The sequence below is a fragment of the Lampris incognitus genome, chromosome 8 (assembly GCF_029633865.1).
Source record: "Lampris incognitus isolate fLamInc1 chromosome 8, fLamInc1.hap2, whole genome shotgun sequence".
NCBI classification, from domain to species: domain Eukaryota; kingdom Metazoa; phylum Chordata; class Actinopteri; order Lampriformes; family Lampridae; genus Lampris; species Lampris incognitus.
Window position 1 is genome coordinate 31,241,397 of NC_079218.1, and position 21,099 is coordinate 31,262,495.

Below are 21,099 nucleotides of genomic sequence, written 5' to 3' on the forward strand. Positions count from 1 at the left end.
TTGTAAATATTTAAATACTAACCCTTCCTGGTCACACTTCATTCTTATCTGGGGTAATGCCAACTTTAAACCAGGAAAAAGTGATCCAGGATTTTAAATATGGACTGCAAAAGGGTTAAGGAAAGTGCAAGATATGTACAGAGAAGATTAAATACTTATGTCCTTTGTAGAAATATCAACCAAATTTGACATCCCAAAGAATCCTTTTTTCAGATATTTTCAATTTAGGAGCTTTATAGCTGTGTCTCAAAACCATTCACTAGAGATACCTGCTATTTCCTCAATACAGGTAGCCATCATAAGACACTGTTACAATAAAGGTTTAATTTCATCTTTGTATGATTTGTTTGTATCTGGATCTGATGACACCTCAGAATCCAAACTGAGACTATGGAAGGAAGATATAGATGAGGAAATATCCTTAGAAGACTGGAGTGAGGCATGTAAGAAGGCTCAGAGGCAGATAATCAACAGTAGCCTGAAACTTACACAGTATAAATGGCTGATGCGTACATACATGACTCCTGTTAAATTGCATAAGTTTAATGATAACAGTCCTGATACTTATATCAAGTGTAATGAGGCAAGAGGGACACTGTACCACTGTATATGGGAATGTGTGAAAGTGAAATCTTTTTGGCAGGATATTATTAATATGATTAATCAAATTCTATCAAAGAAATTACAACTGGATCATAAGCTTTTTATTCTGGGTATACATCCGACCAACCTACACTTACAAAGCAAAGAGTTAAGTTTTGTAGACATGTGTATATTACAAGCTAAACGTATAATTGCTCTTAACTGGGAAAATGTTGATGGGCCAAGAATTGGAATGTGGATTAAAGAAATGGCATCAAAAATGTCAATGGAAAAGATTACATATATTGTTAGATGTAAGCAAAATGTTTTTGATGATATTTGGAGACCTTTTATGTACTTCTTAAGACAGGATGTTAATGTTGGTAACCTGCTTCAGCAGGAACAAGCTCTGAGGGAGTAGTGTGGTATTATGATGTTGTGCATTGATTTTAGAAACACCCTTTTTATTTTATTATCATTTCATGCTTGTTTTTTTTTCTTTTTTTCTTTTTATGACTGTAATCAGTTGATAGGGATGGGGCGAGGGGAGGGAAAACAGAGTGGAAAATATTTGCTGTGTTTTTTATATAATTGTTATTCACTGTATAATGTTCTGAATTGCAAACTGGAAACCAACAAAAAAAAGAAAATGTTTCTAACTATAGCTGATTAAACAGGTCAACATTTTCAACAACTGTGATCATATTCTGTAAGAAAGTTTTGCTGTGGTTTTCAAGACTTATTAGATTCAAAATACCAAAGATTTTGTGGAAGTCCCCTTTCACCTCTATGGTTTGATCAAACATGAGTAATGTTAGTTCAAATAAGCCCCGTGTGGGCTGACTTCATGCAAAAAGAAAGTGCATAATTTACATGCAGCTAGACAAGCTGGATTTAGAATAGAATGAGAATAGAGCACTGTATACTTTGAATTACGGTAATTATTTTCCATTAACTGACAGCTGTGCTTCCCCTGTGTCAGAAAGCACCAGCAACCAGGCACATCAACTTGTTTTGAGACTTTTTTCAATCAATTGTAATTTTCTTGGTACTTGTATCTAAGGCCTGCCTCATTTCATCTTTTTCAAGAAAATGACAATTATTTTTTCAAAGTTTACAGAACAAGAGAAACTGTGTTAAAAACAAGCAGAATTATCACACCCCATCATTGTGTAAAAAAAGAAAACAAAACAACTTGTTTTAAGATGTGCAACATATGTTTTCAGACCCAACTGCAACACCCTAGCTTTGAATCTGGTCAGAATCGGTGTTACATCCATCCATTATCCAAACTGTTTATCCTACTCAAGGTCACGGGGATGCTGGAGCCTATCCCAGCAGTCATTGGGCGGCAGACGGGGAGACACTCTGGACAGGCCGCCAGGCCATCACAGGGCTGACACACACACATACACACCTAGGGACAATTTAGTATGGCCAGTTCAACTGACCTATATGTCTTTGGAGTGTGGAAGGAAACCAGAGCACCTGGAAGAAACCCACGCAGACATGGGGAGAACATGCAAACTCCACAGAGGAAGACCTGGGATGACCCCCAAGATTGGATTACCCTGGTGCTCGAACCCAGGACCTTCTTGCTGTGAGGCGACCGCGCTAACCACTGTGCCACCGTGCCACCCTCCGGTGTTACACGCAATTCCTTATCACTTAACCCCTTTTCCTATTACCCTTGTCATAGCAATTCTTTAATTCCACTCTGACATTCAATGAGGAGCGAGACAAAAATCTCTTACAGTATTGTCACACTTTAATATGTTCAATGAACATGATGCACAAGCCCAGATGCTTGAATGCTCACTGATCAGTCTCTCTTATAGGGCAGTTATCTGTTCACATCTCAGCTCACATCCTACCAATTGCCATGTCTCTAATTACTGTGTACAGACTTGCTACACTCTGATTTCCCACACATTCCTCTGCTATCAACAGTTAACAGTAGGCTTTTATTTGTTCACATGGAGAAGACACTTTAAAATACTGCCTTTGTTCTGTTACACATGAACTTTAAGCATCTATCTAAACGATGTAAAATAAAGTTAAACATGGTCAAACATTAAATGTAAGCAAACATCATATATGAATTGCTCTCACACCCTTCACCCTCCAGTCAGAAAATACTGCCCAAAAACGACATTTGTTGAGTAGAGGCCAGCTAATGTTGGGGGTTGAATACTGATGAACTCTGCATTGGACACTATATATCAAAAATATTTACATCAAAGAGTAATCTCACATTACGATACATAGTTAATGGGATATTTCCAGCCAGTAAACCCACCTCATTGAAGGCAGCCAGAAGACCAGACTTCTGACTGGAGAAGCCGTAGCGTCGCTCAATGGTGGAGATGGAGCTCTTCAGGTAACCAGACACCAATAGCTGGGCTAGCTGCAGTAACCCATGGCAAAACACAAAGAACTGGAGAACGGGAGAGAGCGGGAGTGAGAGAGACGCGAGTTTGAAGGAAATGTATAAAGAATCTGGTTAGAGAATGGCATAAGGTTAGGAGACTGAGATGAAGGTCAGGTATATCAACTGCCCAACGTAGACCCAATGGCCCTGACCACAGAAAAATTAATATTTACACAATATACAGCTTCTTTCCAAAACCTGTGGCACTAATGAACTCACAAATCTCCTCAGTCCAACGAGACTGATGTGCTGCCACCACCGATGTGCAATTTTTGCAATATTTACTCACATGTCACTTTAAACCACTTCATATACACTCACTGGCCACTTTATTAGGTACACCTTGCTAGTACCGGGTTGGACCCCCTTTTGCCTTTAGAACTGCCTTAATCCTTCGTGGCATAGATTCAACAAGGTACTGGAAACATTCCTCAGAGAGTTTGGTCCATATTGACATGATAGCATCACGCAGTTGCTGCAGATTTGTCGGCTGCACATCCATGATGCGAATCTCCCGGTCCACCACATCCCAAAGGTGCTCTATTGGATTGAGATCTGGTGACTGTGGAGGCCATTTGAGTACAGTGAACTCATTGTCATGTTCAAGAAACCAGTCTGAGATGATTCGAGCTTTATGACATGGCGCGTTATCCTGCTGGAAGTAGCCATCAGAAGATGGGAACACTGTGGTCATAAAGGGATGGACATGGTCAGCAACAACTCTCAGGTAGGCTGTGGCGTTGACACGATGCTCAATTGGTACTAAGGGGCCCAAAGTGTGCCAAGAAAATATCCCCCACACCATTACACCACCACCACCAGCCTGAACCGTTGATACAAGGCAGGATGGATCCATGCTTTCATGTTGTTGACGCCAAATTCTGACCCTACCATCCGAATGTCGCAGCAGAAATCGAGACTCATCAGACCAGGCAACGTTTTTCCAATCTTCTATTGTCCAATTTTGGTGAGCCTGTGTGAATTGTAGCCTCAGTTTCCTGTTCTTAGCTGACGGGAGTGGCACCCGGTGTGGTCTTCTGCTGCTGTAGCCCATCTGCCTCAAGGTTCGACGTGTTGTGCGTTCAGAGATGCTCTTCTGCATACCTCGGTTGTAATGAGTGGTTATTTGAGTTACTGTTGCCTTCCTGTCAGCTCGAACCAGTCTGGCCATTCTCCTCTGACCTCTGGCATCAACAAGGCATTTTCGCCCACAGAACTGCCGCTCACTGGATATTTTCTCTTTTTCGGACCATTCTCTGTAAACCCTAGAGATGGTTGTGCGTGAAAATCCCAGTAGATCAGCAGTTTCTCAAATACTCAGACCAGCGCGTCTGGCACCAACAACCATGCCACATTCAAAGTCACTTAAATCACCTTTCTTCCCCATTCTGATGCTTGGTTTGAACTGCAGCAGATCGTCTTGACCATGTTTACATGCCTAAATGCATTGAGTTGCTGCCATGTGATTGGCTGATTAGAAATTTGCGTTAACGAGCAGTTGGACAGGTGTGCCTAATAAAGTGGCCGGTGAGTGTATGTCCACCACACCTTTACTGAATTTTTTCTGATGTTTTTGTACCTTATTAGTTGTATTTTATCGTTAACTGTATTGTATTCTTAGCTCTTTTATGTATGCACCATTTTGAGTTAACTACAATTTCGTTGTGCTTACACAATGACAGTAAAGTTCTTGAATTTCGGATCTTGAATGGTTACATGTTTTAGTTGACTGGCAATTAACTAGTGAACCCCTTGAAACAGGATGTGAGATAAAAGAAAAACACACTGGAGAAAGAGGGGTTTGTAGAGAAAAGAGGAAAATTAGAAATTAAGAGTATGGTTATGCAATAGAAGGAGGACAGTTATGCAATAGAAGGAGAAGTAGAGAGAAAAAGAAGATGTGAAAGACAGCTGAAGAGAATGTGAGAGATGAAACAGCCACTGTGTGTGGCGCAGAACAGAAGGACACATCAAGCAAGACACACGGTGCGGCAAGGATGTGTGTCTGACTTGGGGAACAATGACAGGATGCACATTAGGAAGTTAGGGTGTTCTTCAACCATCAATATTTTTTCAGTGTTTCGCTCTATGCAGCCTGCTGGGTTAGGATCGTAACATTTAGTATCTGCAAACTATCTTTGTTATCTTTTAACCTCTATTTGTCCAAAACAATTCTGCTGAGCACAACTGATCGTAATACTTCCTTGCTGTACACAAACACTATGATACACATTCACACTGTTACGTTCCCCGTTAAACGTCCAGGGGATGAGAGGATGTAACAAAACAAAGAAAAGTATTCTGGGGGAATAAGAAGGTGGGAGGCAGAACCAAGTGTAAAAATAAACAAGTTTATGAAAAAAACTAATAGTTACCATAAGCCAATATATGCAACAAAAGATCAACTGAAGACGCTGGCTCTTAAGTAACTAGGATTAGGTAACAAACAACAAAATAACTCAGATTAGACCCAAAAAATAAACAAAAACAACAGCACAGTGTGGTGTATTGATAAATGTTCTATCATTCACTGTGGATACGGAACTACTTATTGTTTACATGTTGTTGACCGGATGTAACCTCGCCCAGAAAGGATATAAATAGTAGGTGCAAAAGCGCCAAAACCCAGAACTGCGCTCTCCAATGCCTTGACAGTCAGGTGGACATGTACAGCCGAGAGATATGAATAAAAGCTCCTTTACATAAAGTCATCTCCGGGTACTTTGTCCATAAGAGCACAACACTGGCGACGAGGGGGATTCGTTTTTTTTTTCTCCACGAAAACTTTTTCTTCTGAGACGGAGAAAAAGGTGTGAGAGAAGAGAGAGCTAACCAGAGCAACTAGCAACATCAGTCACGAAATGGCTGTGTTTAGCAGTGAGTCGGGTTTGTGCTTCAACAAGGCTAACAAAAGCTTCAGCACGTACGAGGATCGTTTTGCACAGTTTATGGAAGCCAACAGGATTGAGGAGGGGAAGCAATGGGCTGTGTTCCTATCCGTGGTGGGTGCAAAGATTTTCACTTTACTGACTGACTTGGTAGCGCCAAAGAAGCCATCGGAAACGCCATTAGCTGATATTTTTAAAGCATTGAGGGACTTTTATGTGCCAAAGAAGAATGTCCTGAGCGAACGTTATAGCTTCCGTGCCCGCAAGCAACAAAGTGGTGAGTCTCTAGCCGAGTATGTTGCCGCGCTAAAAGGGTTAGCAGCCTCTTGCGCATTTGGCGCGACGCTAGAAGAACAACTGAGAGATCAGCTAGTATATGGTATCAGAAGTAAAGAGCTGAGAACTAAGCTGTTGAGTGCTGCTTATGGATAAGGGCTGAACTGGGCTAAAGTGATGGACACGGTGAACAATTTTGAGTGCATATCCACGAGTCTTAGAGCGTTCCAGCAAGCTCCGCTGAGAACAGACATTGTGAGAGCCAGCAGCTACAAAGGGAGCGCCAGTGCGTGCGGAAACGCGGCACACGACATGAAAAAGGGCGCCAGGGACACGGCGTGCTACCGGTGCCTCGTAGAGGGACGTCAAGCAGTGACATGCAGGTACAAAGAGTTCCAGTGCAGAGCCTGCAACCGGAAGGGCCATCTGGAGAGGGCGTGCAGGTCCACTGCATCATCGGAGTCGGAGACGGCCAACCACGGCGGCAGCTCCAGACGGGGACCTAGGACGAGCAGGAGGGCCACTCCTGCAGAGAGGCAGACTCGCTACATCACCAGGGAGGAGTCTCCCCACGAGCAGCAAAGTGCATCGGAGGAAGAGACTGATTATGAGGACTACAGGGCCTCCAAAAAAACCCACAAGCTGACCATCATCGAGGTAACAGGGACTGAAAAAGACTTGGGGTTGTTTTCCATTACCGGTAGGCCTAAAAATGATAATGAATATGTCAGACCATTTATGGTCATGGTGAGATGTAATGGTGTAAAGATCAAAATGGAGGTAGATACAGGCGCAGCCATGAGTATCATAAATGAGAAACTGTACAGACAGAGGTTTAGCAAGTGTCAACTAATGCCATGTGATGTAAGTTTAAAAACTTATTCTTCAGAGCCAATTCCATTGTTGGGTAAATTCCAAGTGAAAGTGCAGTGTGGGGAGCAAACAGAACAGCTATCTTTGTTAGTGTGTAAGAGACATGGGCCAACACTGATGGGTAGAAACTGGATCCAGTTCTTAAAGTTAGACTGGTCTAGAGTGAATCATGTACCGGTGGTAGATCCACCGACTGAGATGTATCATAAATACTTCCAGGTGTTTGAGAGAGACAGGGGGGTCATTTCAGGAGTAAAAGCAAGGTTACAGGTGGTTAGCGACGCCACGCCCAAGTTTTGCAAAGCAAGATCAGTGCCTTATGCACTGACTACAGCAGTAGAACAGCAGCTAGACAGACTGCAAGAAAAAGGAGTATGGACCCCGGTAGAATATAGTGAATGGGCTATTCCCACAGTATGTATCCCCAAAACAAATGGAGAAGTCAGAATATGCGGGGATTATAAAGTGACAATAAACCCATGGCTAGAGGTAGACAAATATCCTCTGCCAAAGACACAAGACCTGTTTGCTAAACTAGCAGGTGGCCGGTATTTCACCAAGTTAGACCTCACACAAGCATATCAGCAAGTAGAGCTGGATGATGAATCCAAGCAGTACCTAACTATAAACACGCCTAAGGGGCTGTATCGTCTAAACAGGTTGCCATATGGAGTAGCAAGCTCCCCAGCAATATTCCAACGCATCATGGATCAGGTATTACAGGGGCTGCCAAGGGTGGTGTGCTATTTAGATGATATACTCATCACAGGGACAACAAAAGCCGAACACTGGGAAAATGTAGAACGAGTGCTGGAGCGGTTACAAGACAGAGGTGTAAGGGTGAACAAAGACAAGTGTGCCTTCTGCCAGCCAAGTGTTACATATTTAGGGTACAAAATAGACAAGGAAGGGTTACACCCCATAGAAGAGAAGGTAACAGCCATAGCAAATGCTCCCACTCCAAAGAATGTCACAGAACTGAGAGCATTCTTAGCCCTACTGACATATTATGGGAATTTTATGGACAACTTATCCACTATCATAAAGCCTATGACTGAGTTGTTACAGAAAGACAAGCCATGGGTATGGTCTACTAAGTGCCAGGAAGCCTTTGAGAAGGCCAAGAGCCAGTTAACATCAGATACAGTGCTGACTCACTTTGACCCCCAGCTACCACTATTACTAGCGTGTGATGCAAGTGCCTATGGGTTAGGAGCAGTGATAGCACATAGAATGGCAGATGGTAGTGAACGTCCAATCGCATATGCCTCACGCACGCTTAGCAAGACTGAGATCAACTACTCTCAAATTGAGAAAGAAGCAGTAGGCATCATTTTTGGGATACAAAAATTTAGGGACTACTTATATGGAAGGAAATTCATATTAGTGACGGATCATAAGCCTTTAGTGAAGATTCTAGGGCCAACAACAGGGGTGCCAGCGTTAGCCGCTGCCCGCCTGCAGAGATGGGCATTACTCCTCTCTGCCTATCAGTATGACATAGTGTACAAACCCTCCTTACAGCATGCAAATGCAGATGGTCTGTCCAGGCTCCCAGTACAGGGAGAAGCACCAATGAGTAACCCAGAGTACAGAGTGTCTTGGTTAGAAGCAATGCCAGTCTCAGCCAAAGATATTAAAATCCAAACAGATAAAGACAGGGTGCTCACAAAAGTTAGGCATTTTATACAGACAGGATGGCCTAAACATGTAGCAGATGAAGAATTAAAGCCATACTGGAACAGACGTGATGAGCTCACAGTGGAAGCCGACTGTGTGTTATGGGGTTTACGGGTAATCATACCCATGACACTGAGACCTACACTCTTGAAAGAGTTGCATGCAGAGCATTTGGGCATTGTGAAGACAAAAGCAGTAGCCAGAAGCCATTTTTGGTGGCCATGCTTAGATCAGGAAATAGAAAATATGGTAAACAATTGTATTTTATGCCAAGCAAACAGACACCTGCCCACCAAAGTGCCCGTACACCCATGGAAATGGCCAGAGCAGCCATGGGAACAAATCCACATCGATTTTGCAGACAAAGGGAAACAGCAGTTTCTTTTGGTCAGTGATGCATACTCGCGCTGGCCAGAGGTCAAGCTTATGACCAGGACTACAGCTACAGCCCTAGTAGATGCAATGAGGGGACTCTTTGCAGCGTGGGGGCTCCCCCAAGTGGTCGTTTCAGATAATGGCCCACAGCTAGTGTCAAGGGAGTTTGAAACCTTCTTAGAACAAAATGGTGTCAAACACATCAAGTCCGCTCCTTACAATCCAGCTTCCAATGGACAGGCAGAAAGGTTGGTCCAGACTTTTAAACAGTCTTTAGAGAAGCAGAAGGAATATGGGTATCCAGTGCAACGGTGCATTGATAGTTTTTTGTTTAGTTATAGGAACACTCCATCAACAACAACAGGGAAAACCCCAGCTGAGCTCTTTCTGAAAAGACAGGTTCGAACCAGGTTGTCGCTGATAAAGCCAAAATTCTCAGCACAGATGCAAGAGAAACACACAAAGGTTACAGGCAGTCCTAGAACCCTCCAGCCCAATCAGAAGGTGAAGGTTAGGGATTTTCGGGGAGGGGATGGGAAGAAATGGAAACCAGGGGTGATAGAGCGAGCTCTAGGGCCAGTGACTTACTTAGTCAAGGTAGAGGGGCAAACCCTCAAGAAACACATTGACCAGTTGATCACAGATAAGACCACAGACAACACAGGAGACCCAGAATTTGACATTGCAGAACATGTGTTTGTCAGGGCTCCAGAGACAGAGGTGGTACCCAGTGGTGAACTGGAAAGAGATGAAGCATCTGCCGCTACGGAAGCACCACGCACCAGACCACAGCGAAACAGACGAGCACCTGATAGGTTAACTTTATAATCTGCTTAGGAGAAACATTGATTGTAAACAACTGTTCATTGAGTGTTGACTGTAATAGGAAAAAGAATGTCACTGCTGTGGGTGGAAAACGGGTTTTTTTTTTTTTTTTTTGTTCAGATGAAAATATGAGAGGTTTAAAGTTTCTGGGGAGGAATGTGGTGTATTGATAAATGTTCTATCATTCACTGTGGATACGGAACTACTTATTGTTTACATGTTGTTGACCGGATGTAACCTCGCCCAGAAAGGATATAAATAGTAGGTGCAAAAGCGCCAAAACCCAGAACTGCGCTCTCCAATTCCTTGACAGTCAGGTGGACATGTACAGCCGAGAGATATGAATAAAAGCTCCTTTACATAAAGTCATCTCCGGGTACTTTGTCCATAAGAACACAACACACAGCTTTCACCCTCCTTCTCAAGGAGTATTGACTGTAAGCACAACAGCTCTCTTTCTCGTGATCTCGCTCTCTCTCTCTCTCAATTCAATTCAATTCAATTCGCTTTATTGGCATGACAAATTGTTCATGTGTGTTGCCAAAGCTTTTGATACATTAAAATGTATGTAAATTGAAAAACAAAGTAGAAATAACAATAAGTGATAGCAATTAACAGTAAAGATCTGCACAGTAACTGAACATTAACACAGTAACAAATGTATATGTGTGTGTGTGGTTGTGTGTGTGCGCGTGCGCGTGCGCATGCGTGTGTGTGTATGTGTGTGTGTGTAAATAATATAACATTAATATTAGTTATATTTATAATAAAAAAATAAAAAATAAAGATAAATAAAATATAGAGTACAAACCCCAATCCAATGAAGTTGGGACGTTGTGTAAAACATGAATAAAAACAGAATACAATGATTTGCAAATCTTTTTCGACGTATATTCAATTGAATACACTACAAAGACAAGGTTTTTAATGTTCAAACTGATAAACTTTATTGTTTTTCCAAATATTCACTCATTTTGAATTTGATGCCTGCAACACGTTCCAAAGAAGCTGACAGGGGCAACAAAAGACTGGGAAAGTTGAGGAATGCTCAAAAGACACCTGTTTGGAACATTCCACAGGTGAACAGGTTAATTGGAAACAGGTGAGTGTCATGATTGGGTATAAAAGGAGCATCCCCGAAAGGCTCAGTCATTCACAAGCAAGGACGGGGCGAGGTGCACCACTTTGTGAACAACTGCGTGAGCAAACAGTCCAACAGTTTAAGAACAACGTTTCTCAATGTACAATTGCAAGGAATTTGGGGATTTCATCATCTACAGTCCATAATATCATCAAAAGATTCAGAGAATCCGGAGAAATCTCTGCACGTAAGCGGCAAGGCCGAAAACCAACATTGAATGCCCGTGACCTTCGATCCCTCAGGCGGCAGTGCATTAAAAACTGACATCATTCTGTAAAGGATATTACCACGTGGGCTCAGGAACACTTCGGAAAACCATCGTCAGTTAACACAGTTCGTCACTACATCTACAAGTGCAAGTTAAAATTCTACCATGCAAAGCGAAAGCCATATATCAACAACACCCAGAAACGCCGCCGGCTTCTCTGGGCCCGAGCTCATCTGAGGTGGACTGACGTAGAGTGGAAAAGTGTGCTGTGGTCTGACGAGTCCACATTTCAAATTGTTTTTGGAAATCATGGACATCGTGTCTTCCGGGCTAAAGAGGAAAAGGACCATCCAGATTGTTATCAGCGCAAAGTTCAAAAGCCAGCGTCTGTGATGGTATGGGGGTGTGGTAGTGCCCATGGCATGGGCAGCTTGCACATCTGTGAAGGCACCATTAATGCTGAAAGGTACATACGTTTTGGAGCAACATATGCTGCCATCCAAGCGACGTCTTTTTCAGGGACGTCCCTGCTTATTTCAGCAAGACAATGCCAAGCCACATTCTGCACGTGTTACAACAGCGTGGCTTCGTAGTAAAAGAGTGCGGGTACTAGACTGGCCTGCCTGCAGTCCAGGCCTGTCTCCCATTGAAAATGTGTGGTGCATTATGAAGCGCAAAATACGACAATGGAGACCCCGGACTGTTGAGCAACTGAAGTCGTATATCAAGCAAGAATGGGAAAGAATTCCACCTACAAAGCTTCAACAATTAGTGTCCTCAATTCCCAAACGTTTGAGTGTTGTTAAAAGGAAAGGTGATGGAACACAGTGGTAAACATGCCCCTGTCTCAGCTTTTTTGGAACGTGTTACAGGCATCAAATTCAAAATGAGTGAATGTTTGCAAAAAAACAATGAAGTTTATCAGTTTGAACATTAAATATCTTGTCTTTGTAGTGTATTCAATTGAATATAGGTGGAAAAGGATTTGGAAATCATTGTATTCTGTTTTTATTTACATTTTACACAATGTCCCAACTTCATTGGAATTGGGGTTTGTATATATAGATATACAGTATGACATTAGTACAGTAATAGATGTATATGTGTCTGTGTCTGCATGGGTATATGTGTGTGTGTGTGTGTGTGTAAATATAATATTAACATTAGTGACATTTATGATAATAAAAATAAAATAAAACAATATATATATATATATTAAGAACCCCGCTACAATGTAGCGGTTTGGTTATCCACCCGTCTAAATCGCCCTCCTCTTCATCCTGCCAGCTAACCGCCTTCCCCCTGCCCCTAAACCCCCCCCACTCCAACTCCCTCCCCCCAAATGCTCAGAGTCATCTGAAATACTGAGAAAAGTGGTTTTTAGCCATTTTTAGAAAATGCATATTTTGCATAATTATTATAATTATTTAAATTTTCTGCTATTTTTCTGGTCCTCTCTGGAACAATACATACCACCTTCAAAGAAAATTAGGATCATAAGTGTATTTTTGCAAAAATGCATATTTTGCATAATGCCAAAACATTTCTAAGTCCCAGAAATTTTTTTTTATATAGGTGAAAAAATGAAAGATGCTCAGAATCATCTGAAATGCCGAGAAAAGTGGTTTTTAGCCATTTTTAGAAAAATGCATATTTTGCATATTTATGCATAATTTTAATTTTCTGCTATTTTTTATAGGTGCCCCTGATCATCCCCAATAACCTCCAAAAAGAATCAAGGCCCCAAGTGCTTTAGTTTGGCCGTTTATAGACTCTCACACAGACACACACCACACACACCGGACACACATTGTGAAAATACAGGAGTAGATATATATATATATATATATATATATATATATATATATATATATATATACACACAGTATAACATCAGTACAGTAATAGATGTGTGTGTGTGTGTGTGTGAGTAAATAGGCATGTTGTGGTTGTTTTCCATCACTCACTATCCCTCAGATTGTGGCAGGCAGCAAGGAACTGTGCCGCAAGTGTGGAGCACTCTGCTCTTTCCCCCAAGAGTAGTTGGAATTTTTCTTCATCAGGAAGGTCGTTGAAAATTGGGCAGAACCGGTTGCATTTAGGGAAGTAGATTTTTCTGATGTTTTTATATTTTTCACATTTGGTTGTGAAGTGCAGCTCTGTATCCACCTCTCGCAGAGAGCAGTGTTGACACAACCGTTCATTAACAGGTAGCCATGATTTTCAGTGGCGACCAGTTTCAATGGCCAGGCTGTGCTCACTGAGTCTGTACTTTGTCAAGGTGGTTCTCAATGTTGTATCAGTTACCCTGGTCAGATAATCTGCCAGTGTGTACTGCCTATCTAGGGCCAGATAGCACTGCATTTTGCTTTGTGTTTGTGTTTGAGTGTTCCAATAGGTGATGCAATTTTGTTTTTGATGTGTTATAATTTGGTTGACTCTAATTGATTTTGTATCAATGTGCTGGTCTTGAGGCTGTGGGTTGTTAGTATTGTTGAGTGAACTAAGCATCAAGACCAGCTGGCAGAGGGGACTCTTTTCTTTGCTTAACTCTTGGCATTTCAGGGCTTTGTAATGGTATGAATGGCATTGACACATCATGATGTGTCACCTGATGACACATCATGACACCTGATGACACATTTGACTTTGACTTTATTAATTGAAAGTTGAATACTCAGTGAATGAGTTTCACTGCCAAAATATCCATCTTAACATATTACCTATTTTTTGAATACATTTATAAACCCTTCCTCTTAAATAAGGCTGCCCATTAGTTTTAGATTAGTTTAACTTTATTTCAGGATATTATTCTGCATATGGGGAAAAACAAATAATTTCACCTAAATTTGTTCTTTTTTGTTTGCTGGTTTTCAATATATTCCTTGAAAAAAAATCATTTTTCATTTTAATACAGGGTAAGTGAATTGTCAAGAGTGACATTTTTCAGGGTTGCGTAACATTTGACAAGGACTTGGGGAAAGGCTTATATAATTTATTTTATGGCAGGGCTGAGTCTATAGGTAGGCACAGTCTGTGTTCATTTAAGCACCTTAAACATAAACAAAGTTTACAACACTCAAAATGCATTTGGCCAGTTTGGATGTTCAAGTTGACCCTCACCAGGTTCAAGTTCTGACTGCCTTCGGAAGAATTAAAGGCTTTTCTAGCATGCACACAAAACTCCTAGCATTGCTGTGATTTCTGTTAACAAGGAAGCTAGTTTGCAATGCTACTTCTTCTCACCTGCTTTATATTCTAATGCATCTGCATCGGGCCTACACTCATTTGAAGCAAGCTTCTCAGACAGGTATAACCACCTTGTAAAAGCCATAACAGTATGAAAAGTGCTATACAAATAAAATCTGATTGATTGATGGATAACAGCCTTGAGGCTATTATACTTTTCTTCTTTCTTTGATGAGAATTTGGTTTCTGTGGTAATACAAGAGTGGTAAAGAATTTGCTCCAAGGTACTATCTGTTAGGAGTTAATGTTAACTTGACAGAAGGCATGTTTTGTGCCAATTTTAAACTAAAATTGTTGGGACATAACTGACTGTGAGTTACACGAGATAAACTTTATATTTTGGAGATATTTTGTATTTCTCCACCTTTAGAAAGGACAATTCATTCATTGCTGGTAAATATATTTTGTTTTGACAACCTAATATGTGTTACTGGCGCTATTTCTTTGGAAATGGTATCTTTTGGAAATTATCATTTTTCATTAAGTTGTAGATCACAAAATTAAGTACATAAAACAATGAGTTTGTAAGTTTAGATCATGTTTTCTTAGTATGTCAAAGAAAGCAGAAATACACCACATGGCATAGCATTATGAGTCATGTAAATTACAGCATGAAACTGACACAGCTCCAGGTGGGACTCAGGCACAGACACAAACAAGGCTGAATGAGATATGTAGTAGTTCAAAAACTGAAAATACAAAAATAAGGCAAAACAAACAAAACCAGCATGGCAACCGTTGCATCAACCAAAACTAAAGACTAGACTGGGAAAGTCTACTCTAAGGTGCTGGAAAGGAGGCTCTGACCGATTGTCAAACTTCAGATCCAGAAGGAACAATGTGGATTCCGTCCTGACTGTGGAATAATGGGCAGGATCTTTTCCCTTGCGGAAGTGCTGAGGGGAACATTGGAGTTTGACCAGCCAGTCTACATGTGTTTTGTGGACTTGGAGAAGGCTTACTACCATATACCCCGGAGCACTCTGTGGGGGGTACTGCAGAAGTGTGGGGTACCAGGGTAGTTGCTACAAGCCATTTGGTCCTTGTATAACCAAAGTGAGAGCTGTGTTTGCATTCTTGGCACAAAGTCAAACACGTTTTCGGTGGGTGTCAGACTCCGCCAAGGTTGTCCCTTGTCTCCGATTCTGTTTGTGATATTCATGGGCAGGCTTTCAAGGCACAGCCAAGGTGAGGAGTGTGTCCGTTTTGAGAACTTCAGAATTGCATCTCTGCTCTTCACAGATGATGTGGCTTTGTTGGCTTCATCAGAACGCGACCTCCAGCGCGCACTGGGGTGGTTTGCAGCTGAGTGTGAAATGGCCGGGATGAGAGTCAGTACCTCTAAATCTGAGGCCATGGTTCTCTACCAGAAAATGCCAGATTGCTCCCTCCGGGTTGGGGGTGAGTTGTTGCCTCAAGTGAAGGAGTTCAAGTATTTTGGGGTCTTGTTCATGAGTGAGGGTAGGATGGAGAGGGAGACTGACAGGCGGATATTGGTGCAGCATCAGCAGTAATGCGGACATTGTACCAGACCATTGTGGTGAGGAGGGAACTGAGCCGGAAGGCAAAGCTCTGAATTTACCAGTCAATCTTCGTTCAAACCCTCATCTATGGTCATGAGCTTTGAGTAGTGACCGAAAGGGTGAGATCACTGATACAAGCGGCTGAAATGGGTTTCCTCCGTAGGGTGTCTAGGCTCAGCCTTAGGGATAGGGTGAGGAGCTCGAACATCTGGAGGGAGCTCGGAGTAGAGCCACTGCTCCTTCACATCAAAAGGAGCGAATTGAGGTGGTTCGGGCATCTGATTGAGATGCCTCCTGGGTGCCTTCCTTTGGAGGTTTTCCAGGCACATCCAACTGTAAGAAGACCCTGGGTTAAACCTAGAACTCGCCGGGGGGACTACATGTCCAATCTGGCCTGGGAATGCCTTGGGATCCCCCAGGAGGAGCTGGAGGGTGTTGCTGGGGAGAGGGACATCTGGAATGCACTACTTTGCTTGCTGCCACCGCGACCCGACCCCGGAAAAGTGGCTGATGATGATGAATGAGATGATTCTCAACAGAAACTGGAACTGGGGATAAACATTTCTCACAGGGTCTAGGAGAGCGAACTGATTCAACCTTATTTGATAAATCACATAACTCAAATGTTCAAAAACACATGAATGGTGGTTCTGTCATAAATTCCTGTCATTGTTTATATTATTTATGTGTAATGTTTGAATGTGAATAATGCAATCATCTATATGATATATGTGTTACACTCACAACACTCTGTATACAGGTCTAGGTCTCTCATCACTTTTACCTTCTCATCACCTGAAATCTCATTTGATCGGAAACCACCCCACACACCTTATATGGTCGATTACAGTACGTATGTTTGGTATAGTCTATTGATCGATGTCCTAGTCATGTACCCTGTTTGCTGTCTTGCTGTAATATGCTGTAGCACAGATAAACAAGGCAAATCCCTATGTATCCTTAGACTGGTAAATAAACTGTTCTGATTCTGATTCTGTAGCTCCCGTTAGATATGATAGTCCTACTACAGTCAATATTTGTATTGTATGAGTTTACTGATTTCACAGTGGGAAAGGTGCTCATTGTTGGATGGCAACATACTTTAATGCTCTTGAAAGGGCTCCAGCATAAAGCTCGTGACCCCATGGCACCAGAGTTCCTGTTGAAGTTGTTGGCTGTCATGCTGGTCCGTCACACAGAGGCATATACTTTCCAGAATCTGCAGAGTACAAACACAATTAGCGAGGACAGACAAAATGCTAAATGTACAGTGTACTGTTCAGGCCTGTTATTTGGTACATATGCATTCATAGCAGTAGGCTTTCACTCATCCATCCATCCATTCATTCATTTTCCAAGCCACTTATTCTCATTCGTGGGATGCTGGAGCCTATCCCACCATTCATTGGGCGGCAGGTGGGAAAACATCCTGGACTAGTTGCCAGACCATCTCAGGGCAGACAATTTCACACTTAAGGACAATTTAGTATGTCCGATTGACCTGACCTACATGTCTTTGGACTGTGGGAGGAAACCGGAACACCTGGAGGAAACCCACACTGACACGAGGTGAACATGCAAACTCCACACAGAGGATGACCCGAGATGACCCCCAAGGTTAGACAACCCCAGGGTTCAAACCCAGGACCTTCTTGCTGTGAGGCAACAGCACTAAGCACTGGGCCACCACGACACCCATGCTTCCACCTATTGTCACCATAATAACCAATAATACTAAAATAACCATCCAGTAATACCAACCAGTGGGCAGGCACAAATAAAATCCTAAGAGTAAGAACTATAGATATCAATTATACAGGATGGTGTTAATGCTTGATTTTTGTCTCACAGACAAACCTAACAGCTGTTAATATCAACATTAACATTATTTCTAAAACGAGCAGTAGATGTTCGATAACATCACTTGCAAGCAAAGTGTGATGTAGTCACTGATTATGAGGCAGGAAGAATCCAGATCAGTTTATCTAAGCTGCCTGCAGGCTTCCAATCTAATCCCCTTCTTTGTCTTCTGTAAATTAAGTTGTGCTCACCCTGACAGCAGGAGAAGCTAGAGGACATTGAAACAAATCACACATGGCGTGATTGTGTGGCTCTTTCAAATTGGACTCTCTTTGCTGATGTATACCATCAGAGGCATGTTGGTTGTTAGATATATATAACCCTGGCATTTACTATATCAGGATATATAAACATGAAAACAGCACTGACACCAACATACTGTTGTATAACTTATATTGCGTAGTCAGTGTTTATAGTCAGAGTTAATGGCATGTTGTAGATCTATTTCTGAAATTCTTTGTTCTAGATTTACACTACACAATTTCTACCTTTAAAGAATGTCATTTAAAACAGATAATAAAAGCAGAGATGAGGTACCCTATGTAAAGACATAACACACCATAACGGTGACATAAGAGACATGTCCTTTAACCAACAAAAAAAAATACCTGAAATATTACATAAGACTTCTAGTCAGGTGATCATGGACTACATTCTCACCAGTTATCAATTGTTAGTCCACTGTAAGGAATAGACATTTATTGTAAGTACACACATGGGTTAATAGATTGTAATATTGAAAGTATGTACGTGCAACTGACCTTTCAGTTGCTGTACTGGAGCTGCTCAACAGTCATCATTCAGAGATTATGAAGAATATGATTATACCAGATACTGCAGCAAGTTTTGAAATAATAGAATGTGAAGTAGGACAGCACTTATCAAGAATGTGTACTCAGATAAACTATTCTTGATAAATGAAAGTTAGGAATAATTCATTTATATTTGACCCTTGGATTTTTCTGAAGAGCAACCCTGTGCCAGAGCATTCTCTCATGGTTCACAACATCAGACATTATTTTCAAGAGGAAGATCTTGATATGATGAAGAACAGACATATAATTTACATCTGCCTTCTAGATTTGCTGCAGGGCAGTGATCTAAAATCAATTGCAAATTCTGAGGGAATCAAAATCTGCGGCAAGAGGAATGGGACCAGGTGACACCAATGGTGGCAGCTATCCAGGCAGCCAACAACGAAGAGAGGTGGTCCCCATTAACCACGCAGCAACTAAAGCAGCAGCAGGAGGCAGATGTGACCCTGGCAGTGGTGAGGGGCTGGCTGGAGACAGGGCGGCACCCTGAATAGACAGTGGTGTCAGCGCTGGGGCCTGAGGTAAAGGCCAGGCAACTTCAAGCTCCATGATAGGTTGGTGTACCAGAGGTGGCAAGCTCCTGGACGAGGAAGTGGCCTCTTGCAGTTATTGGTGCCCCGTGTGCTCCATCCCCAGGTTCTCCAGATGGTCCAATGGCTCGGTGGGGATGGGGCACTGTGGGAACGCCAAGACCCTGCACCCCCTCCAGGGGCAGGCCTACTGGCCTGGCGGTCGATGAGATGTGGAGCTCCACGTACACTGTTGTGACTCCTGCACCATCCAGAAGGGACCAACCAAGCGCTCCCATGCCCCACTGCAGCAGTACTTGGTGGGCGCCCCAGTGGCGCGGGTAGAGGTGGACATCGTTGGGCCTTTCACCATAACCTACCCCGGCAACTGCTACGTCCTCATGGCTATGGATTACTTCACAAAGTGGCCATAGGCGTACGCGGTGCCAGATCAGAGTGCCACCATGACAGTGGAGAGGCTGGTGGAAGAGATGTTCACCTGCTTTGGCGTTCCCACCAAGCTCCACAGCGACCAGGGATGGAACTTCAAGTCCCAGGTCTTCAGTAAGGGCTGCCAGTGGCTGGGGATGAAGAAGACGAGGACAACACTGCTCCATCCTCAAAGTGATGGGCTGGTGGAGTGGTTCAACTGTACCCTAGCCACTCAACTAACTTGCCATCCTCATCAGCGGGACTGGGACTGCCACCTGCCCTTAGTCCTGTGGTCCCACTGGACTGCTGTCCATGAGTCCAGGCAGTGAATGCCCATTGCCCTCATGTTTGGGCAGAAACTCCGGACACCAGTGGACTTGATGTTTGGGATCCCACCTGAGCCTGGGATTGCTGGGAGAAAAGAGATGGACTACCTCCGGGGACTGAGGGATTGTCTGCAAGTGGTCCACGACTACACCCGTCAGATCCAGGCCAACTCCAGAGTATGGCAGAAGAATGCCTATGACACCCGGTGCCTTGGGCAGGCCTTCGTGCGAAGGGACAAGGTATGGGTGTATTGTCCTGTTCGCAACAAGGGGATTTCCTCCAATCTTTATAGCCACTGGCAGGGGCCCAGAGAGGTCATGGGCTGGCAGTCTGAGGTGGTGTATCGGGGGCACATGCCCAGCCAGGGGCACATGGTGGTGCTGCACTGGGACAGACTCTCTCCATACCACCTCCTTGCTCCATCTGTTGTTGGGCCAGGGGTGACAGTAGCACCCCATGTGCTGATCAGTGTGCTTCTCCTCCAGTTGCATTTCCTGTAAGCCCTGGGCGCTCTGTTCGCCAACGACAGCCCCCTAGACATTTGAGGGACTTTGTCTTGGGTGAGGACAACTGACTCCTCAGGTGGGGGCTCTATCGCGACTGGGGAAGATGATCACTGGACTAATGATGGCTTTGTGCTGGGGAGGCGCAAGGGATTATGTAACTGTTATGTTCATGTTCAGATCATTGTTTTATTAATGTGTTCATGTTTTGATTATTGTTGTATTGTTATTTGGATGTTTGACTTCGACTGGGTAGAGGACCATTTTATGGACTGACTGACTGTAGGACCGTGACCAAGACTGGTGTGTTCAATAGTGACTTCGTTATGGGAAGCCATTGTTTGGCAACCATCAGGGAGGGGCAGAATAAAGGGGCACTCCTGGGGTCATGCGGTGTATGGGACACAGGAGCTGCCATTCAAAGTAAATCCTTGCCTCTCCTTTCTCGTCAGTTCTGTTTGGTTCTGACAGGGTTTTAAATCAAACAGCACTACCGTGTATGGGACATGGGAGCTGCAATCAAAAGAGATCTCTATCTCTCATTCTTCCATGCAAACTTGCCACAATGCTTTTATTATCAATAACAATAAAATAGAATCTGT

General features: G+C 43.0%; 1 protein-coding gene across 1 annotated transcript in view; it reads right to left on the minus strand.

The window, feature by feature from the left end:
* slco2b1 (solute carrier organic anion transporter family, member 2B1) overlaps window positions 1–21,099 on the minus strand; it is an 87,739-nt gene that overhangs the window by 51,209 nt on the left and 15,431 nt on the right. Inside the window, exons 2-3 of the mRNA XM_056284474.1 lie at window positions 17,153–17,270; window positions 2,882–3,019 (exon numbers count right to left, since the gene is read on the minus strand). Of these exons, the coding sequence (XP_056140449.1) occupies window positions 2,882–3,019; window positions 17,153–17,233 (219 nt within the window). The 5' untranslated portion in view covers window positions 17,234–17,270. The remainder of the gene's footprint in view (window positions 1–2,881; window positions 3,020–17,152; window positions 17,271–21,099) is intronic.